The sequence below is a fragment of the Phalaenopsis equestris genome, unplaced genomic scaffold, assembly GCF_001263595.1.
Source record: "Phalaenopsis equestris unplaced genomic scaffold, ASM126359v1 Scaffold000272, whole genome shotgun sequence".
NCBI classification, from domain to species: domain Eukaryota; kingdom Viridiplantae; phylum Streptophyta; class Magnoliopsida; order Asparagales; family Orchidaceae; genus Phalaenopsis; species Phalaenopsis equestris.
This window is the reverse complement of record NW_018164714.1, coordinates 604057-611739: the sequence shown is the minus strand read 5'-3', so window position 1 is coordinate 611739 and position 7683 is coordinate 604057. Positions and strand designations below refer to the sequence as shown.

At 35.1% G+C, this 7683-nt stretch overlaps 1 protein-coding gene across 1 annotated transcript; it reads right to left on the bottom strand.

Annotated features, from left to right (window-relative positions):
* Nucleotides 1-264: 264 nt before the first annotated feature.
* Nucleotides 265-6000, bottom strand: LOC110024749 (eukaryotic peptide chain release factor subunit 1-3-like). Its single transcript, XM_020724894.1, has 4 exons — nt 5905-6000; nt 1844-2073; nt 590-1796; nt 265-496 (listed from the first exon to the last, which is right to left on the bottom strand). The coding sequence occupies exons 2-3, from the start codon at nt 2048-2050 to the stop codon at nt 705-707; spliced, it is 1299 nt and encodes a 432-aa protein (XP_020580553.1). The 5' UTR covers nt 2051-2073; nt 5905-6000; the 3' UTR covers nt 265-496; nt 590-704.
* Nucleotides 6001-7683: the final 1683 nt, after the last annotated feature.

Sequence of the window (7683 nt, the reverse complement as noted above, 5' to 3'; positions counted from 1 at the left end):
ATTTCAGAAAAAAAATTAATTCAAGCAAATATGAATGCTAATTTAATAAATGTAAAATTAATTATAGTAAATATTAAAGTTAATTTTATTATATATGAATATTAATTTTAGTAAGAGTAAGATGGGTGGTATATCTAAAGAAAGGGATGCTAATATTTTTGATACGATGCCTGAATGGTGTTCATATAAATAGTAAACTTTGGATGATAGATATGTAAATATGTAAAAGTTATGTGGCCTGCATGTACAATAGAACTAACCAAGTTGCAGCAAAGCATATTATATTGTTTTCAGGACATCAAAGTTAGATATAACATAACAAACATCATATGGCAGACATAGCAACATAACGATATTGACAAAACAGTGAACATAATCACATCAAGGCAAACGATAAGCAGCAATAGCTCCAAGACATGCTTATCAGCAATAGGTTGATGAAGATCATTTGTTCAAATATGGCAGATTCTTGGTACCAGGATCAGCTCCTTGAAACCTGAAAGGTGATGATTAAGATATTAATGGTCATGGTTTGGATATTAGAAAAGATGTGCCAAGACAGAAGAATAAAAAATAGATGGTACAAAACCTTTCATGAATATAATTCAACTGCGTGTTTTAAGTTTCCGTGGAGTATCAGAAGTTTCAGGAAGGGCCAGCCCCGGCGACTCCTGGACTGGCTCCAGGCAACGATTGGCTGATTGCTAATCAGAATCTTCGTTAAATTCCTCATCAGAGACCTCATCAAAAGACCTCATATCAAGTTGGTAGCGAAGGATGCCGCCAATGCCTCCGAAGCCCCGGCAGAACTGAGACCCCTCTTGAGATTTGTTAGTAACAAACTCGAGCGAACAGCCGAATCGCTTGTACTCGTTGGCAAGCCACTCCAATAGAGAGAGTTTTTCCTGCACCTCAAGTTCCGCAGATGAATCAGTATCACGGAAGTTGGTCTGATCCGACTCCTGATCTTTGTTGAGATGCTTGATGACAGGTTCCCCAGTAGCACAGTTCTTGAGAACGTATCGGTTGATATCCAAATTCTCCCACACGAGTAAGATCTCGACAGCACCCATCTCGAGTGCTTTCAGTGTGTCATCAATGCCAAAAACATACTTTCCCGTATCCTGGCTAATCTCCTCGAAGTACTTCCCGATCAATTTCTTTTCCTGTATGAACTTCACATTTGCCAAAATCTCTGAAGACAAATCAATTGCCTGGTTGAAACCATTTTCTCCACCATTTGAGACATCAATCACAGCCTGCAGACGTGGATCAAACATATCAGATTGGCTCAATTCAGTTTTAAAATCAGCAGACCCAGCCAATATCAACCCAGCAACATTTGGCTGACTTGTAGCAGGATTAATGAAGAATTGTGTGGCAAGTTCAGCTGTCTTCCTGACATAGTTATGGCGCTTCTCCATCCGAAGACGGGCAAACCGCAGTGCAGACTGCCCTCCTCTTCCATGCTTCTTTGGAAGATCAACAGTGAACTTGTGAAGCACCTCACGGGTATTCCCGCTTAGAGTGCCAAAGAGAGTCCCATTACCATCCATGACAATAAAACCAAACTTCTCATCAGATTCAAGAAGTTCATTGAGTGCCTCAGTGTGGAACTTGTTATCGCATAAATAGAGTGATGCATTTATGGGCTTAAATGGCTCAAAATCTATCGTAACCTTTTTTTCTTTTCCATCATCGGTAATAATGGTCCCAGTATATAGAACTAAACCATTAGGTGGAACCTTGCTGTAAAGCTTTAGCCTTTGTTGTGCAGAAGTTATGGCAGTCAGTTGCTGTAAAGCTTTAGCCTTTGTTGTGCAGAAGTTAGGGCAGCCAGTACAGATTGCCGATTAACTCTGCTTTTAATATTAGAAGCAGTTCCATATTCATCACCCAACATCTTAGCCACACGAGAGACCTGATCACGAGGGGTCATGATCAGGGAGATCATGCTTGTGCCATTACCTCTTGCAGCTTCCAATGCCTTGATAAGTTTCTTGATCTTCCATATCTCAATGTTCCTATCGTTCTCATGAGCATCAGCCATCTTGCAAGCTTTGAGAGATGAATCTGCACAAAAAGATGGCCAGATAATACAAACAAACATAAAAAACATCAAATAAAGGTTTGAAAATAAATTAACTATGCTAAAGTACAAAACTGGATAGTGGATCCTAGGAAATAATTGAAGCAAACAAAATGTTTGGCATCATTTGAGATAAGAATAAAATAATATTAACAAGAAAGATGGTTCAATTACTTCAAAAAGAAGCAACATAACCACATCATTGATAAAATGAGCTCCTTCATAGATCATACAAACTAAAAAAAAGTTATAAAATATTTATAAGGAAAAGAATAACCATGTAAGAAGACGGGAAAACCACTTTAGTATAAATATAGATCTTCAGTCATGAAGATCTATGAAGTCTCATCCCATCTATTTTCCTCTTCAGTCATGAAGATCTATGAAGTCTCATCCCATCTATTTTCCTACCTCTATGAAGTCTCATTTCTCATTCGCTCCACTTAAGTGTTCCATATGGCATTCAATCTAATCTTTGCAACAAAATTTCACCAACTTCTATGTATTGTTATCTTACGTCTTACCTATTCTCTTTTATAATCCTCCTGAAATGATTTTAACTATGCGTCAAATTCTTACCATTTTATATGTCCAAACTACCATATTCAATTACCTAATCCTCAATGGATGTCCCTCCAATTATTCCTCTAATACGATTAATGTTTTAATTTATCCTTAAATCTTATTTTCTTTCCACAAGTGTTACATATGGTGTTAAATCTAATTTTTGCAAAATATTTGACCAACTTCTATCTATTGTAATCTTAGGTCTGCTTACTCTCTTTTGCAATCCTCCTAAAATGATCTTAACTATGCATCAAATTTTTAGCATTATATATATCTAAACCACCAATCCTAGGTTCAGCTATCTGATCTTCAATAGATGCACTCCAATTATTCCTCTAATATGATTAATCCTTAATTTATCCTTACAAATTTTAACACATTCATGCTCAAGTTATCCACTAAATACTTTCTATTGTCCAACACTCAAATCCACAGAAAGTCTTTGCAATTTTACGTAATTAACTTTAAAATTTCAATATATCCTCTTAACACAATAATCTCGAGGCATTTCTAAATTTTAACCGTCTAAGTATGATTGTGCACATTCATGCTTAACACAATAATCATCATTTGCTTAAGAAAATCTATTCTTCATTTTTGTCTAATAAATGCAAGGCACTTGAGCCTATCATACCTATGTAAAACTTTAAGTTTTAACAATAATAAATGATGATGGTTGATATCACATTTGCTATATTTGCAAATCATACCGCTAATTTTGCTTTGTATTTCTGTAAAGTGTGTGCATTTGCTTGCATCAGAAAACAAACATATTATCTTTTATGATCCTCCTTAAATGATTTTAATTATGCATCTAATTGTTACCATTTTACATGTCCAAACCACCAAATTCAATTACCTGATCTTCAATAGATGCCCCTCCAATTATTCCTCTAATACAATTAATACTTTAATTTATCCTTAATCTCATTCTTCACTCGTTCTTCTTAAGTGTTCCATATGGTGTTAAATCTAATTTTTGCAGAATATTTTATCCAACTTATATTTATTATAATCTTAGGTCTACCGATTTTCTTTTGTAATCCTCCTAAAATGATCTTAACTATACAAAATTTTTTTTACCATTTTAGATATCTAAACCCACCAATCCTAGATTCAGCTATCTAAGCTTCAATAGACGTCACTCCAATTATTCCACTAGTATGATTAATCCTTAATTTATCCTTACAAATTTTAACACATTCATGCTCAAGTTATCCACTAACTACTTTCTATTGCCCAACACTCAAACCCACAGAATGTCTTTGCAATTCTACGTAAAATTTCAATATATCCTCTTAACACAATAATCTTGAGGCATTTCTACATTTAAACTTAACATTTGCTTGAGAAAATCTATTCTTCATTTTTTGTTCTAATAAATGCAAGGCATCTGAGCCTATCATACCTATGTAATACTTTAAATTTTAACAATAATGGATGATGATAGTTGATATCACATTTGCTACATTTGCAAATCATAACGCTAATTTTGCTTTGTATTTATGTAAGGTGTGTGCATTTGCTTGCATCTGAAAACAAACATATTCTCTATTATAACCCTCCTGAAATGATTTTAATTATGCATCAAATTGTTACCATTTTATATGTCCAAAGCACCATATTCAATTACCTAATCTTCAATAGATGTCCCTCCAATTATTCCTCTAATACAATTAATCCTTTAATTTAACCTTAATCTCATACTTCACTCGTTCCTCTTAAGTGTTCCATATGGTGTTAAATCAAATTTTTGCATAATATTTTGACCAACTCCTATCCATTATAATCTTAGGTCTACCTATTTTCTTTTCTAATCCTCCTAAAATGATCTTAACCATGCATCAAATTTTTTACCATTTTATATATCTAAACCCACCAATCCTAGATTCAGCTATCTAATTTTCAATAGATGTCACTCCAATTATTCCACTAATATGATTAATCCTTAATTTATCCTTACAAATTTTAATACATTCATGCTTAAGTTATCCACTAACTACTTTCTATTGCACAACTCTCAAATCCACAGAAAGTCTTTGCAATTTTACGTAATTAACTTTAAAAATTCAATATATCCTCTTAACACAATAATCTCAAGGCATTTCTACATTTAAACTGTCTAACATTTGCTTAAGAAAATCTATTCTTCATTTTTTGTCCGATAAATGCAAGACACTTGAGCCTATCATAACTATGCAATACTTTAAATTTTAACAATAATGGATGATGATAGTTGATATCACATTTGGTATATTTGCAAATCATAACACTAATTTTGCTTTGTATTTCTGTAAGGTGTGTGCATTTGCTAGCATCTGAAAACAAACATATTCCTCCAATGCTTTGCTATCATTCTTATACCTCCATATTCCACCAGCCCTCTGATAGAATCAAGAATATAATAATGCAAAAAATATTTCAGTAGAAAATCAATCAAGGAATTGAAACAGGCCGCCTAAACCATCTATAAGCTCATCATTAACAAGAGAATGTAGTCACATCAAACTAACATAAGAATACCTCCACATTTTCCTAAAGAAGAAACAACAATCCAGCTCCATGCACCATGTTGCTTAGGGACCAATGTCTAATGTATTACAAAAATCAGCAACATCACAAAAAAAAGAACTCAGCTTGTCCGTAAGCATCTTATATTGCGACAAGGAATACACATATAAATCTATTTCCATCATTCAGGACATTTCTGACAACTTGGCATAAAATCATCTTGATTTGAACATCCGCAAATGAAATAAAAAACAGAATTTAAGATTCAACATAATACCAAATCTGAATCCTTTCATATACTAGCTAGAAAAAAAATCTAACGCAACTCCCTTGCCCTAGGCCCTTTGCAAGTATTGGTAAAACAAAAACGATATATTGAAAAAATAACTACAATTTCCAGAAAATTCATGCCGACGCTCTAGGTGTCGTCTGCCCGATAGATCAAAAGCACATTCCGATAGAAAAAATAGTCTCAAAACACGGTCCAAATACAAACTCAACAAGTAAATCCACAAATCTAAGATCTAGAACCCAAACATCAAAACCCTAGGCTCCAGCATCAAGATTCTTTCTCCAGAAGATAATTGTACAAACGACTATTAAGATCATAGAATTCAAACAAACATAATTACAAAAATTTCGTGCCCACGATTTGCAAGATTAAATGCCGAAAGCCTAGCATGAATAGGAAGCAAGATCGAGCAAATAGAACTTGAAATTAAAGGAAGAAAGCAGACCTGTGTAAGACCTCCCCTCGCACCGCGGCTTGGATTCTGATGGCGTCAAAATCGGAAAGATGTGACGATGAATTTATAAATAGAAATAGACGGACGGATGAGATCGCCAGCTTCATGCTAAGGAGAGCCGTGTGATGCTTTGCTCCTTTTCATTTTATAACAATAATAAAAATAATGATGTGGTTCTTTTGGGTGAACCTTGATTCGTTAATAAAAACTTTTTTTTTAAGCCTTCGACTTAGAACCCAAATTGAACCTCATGATTAAGATAGAGGAATGCAATGTACGCATGCACGAAAATAGAAATGGAAATGAAAATGAGAACAGAAAAAGTTGCAGGCCTTTATGGTAGGTTGGAAATAGTTAAACATATATATTTTTAAAAAGCATGTGTTTAGACATTGACTCATAATTATGAAAAGTGTAAACTAAATAAATGAAAGGAAATGAAATTGATTTATTTACTGTTTTTTTTTACTGTGCAGTTTTACGGTGAATGTTTTTTTTACAAAATATTTTAAAATGATAATTATTGTAATATGGAAATATTTGCTCGCTAAGTAGTTTTAACTCAATCTTGACCTCACATTTGTGAGGGCTCATCCATTCACTTTGCATAGCCTCAGACCAGAGTTGTGATTGTTAGGACTCATCAGGCCAAACCTAAAAATCCTTAACTCTTAGTTGGGTTGGATTAGGGTTTTGGCCTGATGGGAGACCCAAATTGACCCCCATGAGTAAGACATGCCTCAAGTCACCTCTAAGAACCCAGAACACTAAAGACCTTCTTATAGATTGTAGGGGCCACTATGACCATAAAATTCACATTGGGAAGGGGAAATTGATCCCTAGTCTCACCTAAAGCCTCCCCAGCCCTAATTAACCTTAAAAATACTTGAAATTTCACTGCACCAATTTGGTCCCAAGACTTGGTGGCACCATGAGTGGTCAAATCCAATTGGGAGTAGCCTAACTTTGGTCAATTCTTGACCAATTGAACACATTGTCATACAATTGAACCTCACCTAAAGTGGTCATGACATCAAACCACTTAGAGGCTAAAATTGACATAATGGGGCCAACCTTCATCACCTAGTTATTTAATTAGGCGGATTATGAAATTCCCATATGACCCAAACCTTTGAACTGAACCCAACCCAATTAGGTTAGCCCTAAACCCTAAAAATCTAAACCCAAGCCAATGGCCCAATTTCCTTAACCCATTATACATGGGCTAACCATGACTCACCATGACCCACCATAACCCACTATGACCCATCATGACATTCCAATTTAAATTAAGATTAATTAAAATAAAATTGAGCATGGGACAACCACTAAAAGATAAATTTTGCACTCTTCACCATGGGGACGGGGAGACACTTGGCACCAAGTCAAGCCCACCCATGTTCAAAATTTGAGGACCTAAACCAGGCCAAAATTGGGTCAAGCCAGACCAAACTTGATCTTAGCCACCCCACAAAAAATCTCCCTAATCAAGCCAAGCACCCTCCCATGCCTCCTACACTCCCATTGGCACAACAATGCCCAACACTTAGATAAGTAGGAGGATGTGTGGAGAGCGCAGAGCACCGAACCGCTAGACTATTCTACATTGGCGTGGAAAGCACAGTGAATCGACAGAGGATGTGTGGGCTTTCAACGACACCAAGGTTGACGTGGCATTGAGCTGGATAAGTAGGAAATTCCTATTTTCCTATTTAATTAAATCCAGAAAATGCCTAAAAACATACAAACTACATAACTTAATGTAGAAAA

Bases quoted from the DNA above. Each gene is read 5' to 3' on its own strand.
- LOC110024749 (XM_020724894.1), bottom strand. From the start codon at position 2,050: ATGGCTGATGCTCATGAGAACGATAGGAACATTGAGATATGGAAGATC. The intron at 1,797-1,843 runs GTACTGGCTGCC...AAAGCTTTACAG, and splicing joins GCAGAGTTAATCGGCAATCT to CAACTGACTGCCATAACTTC.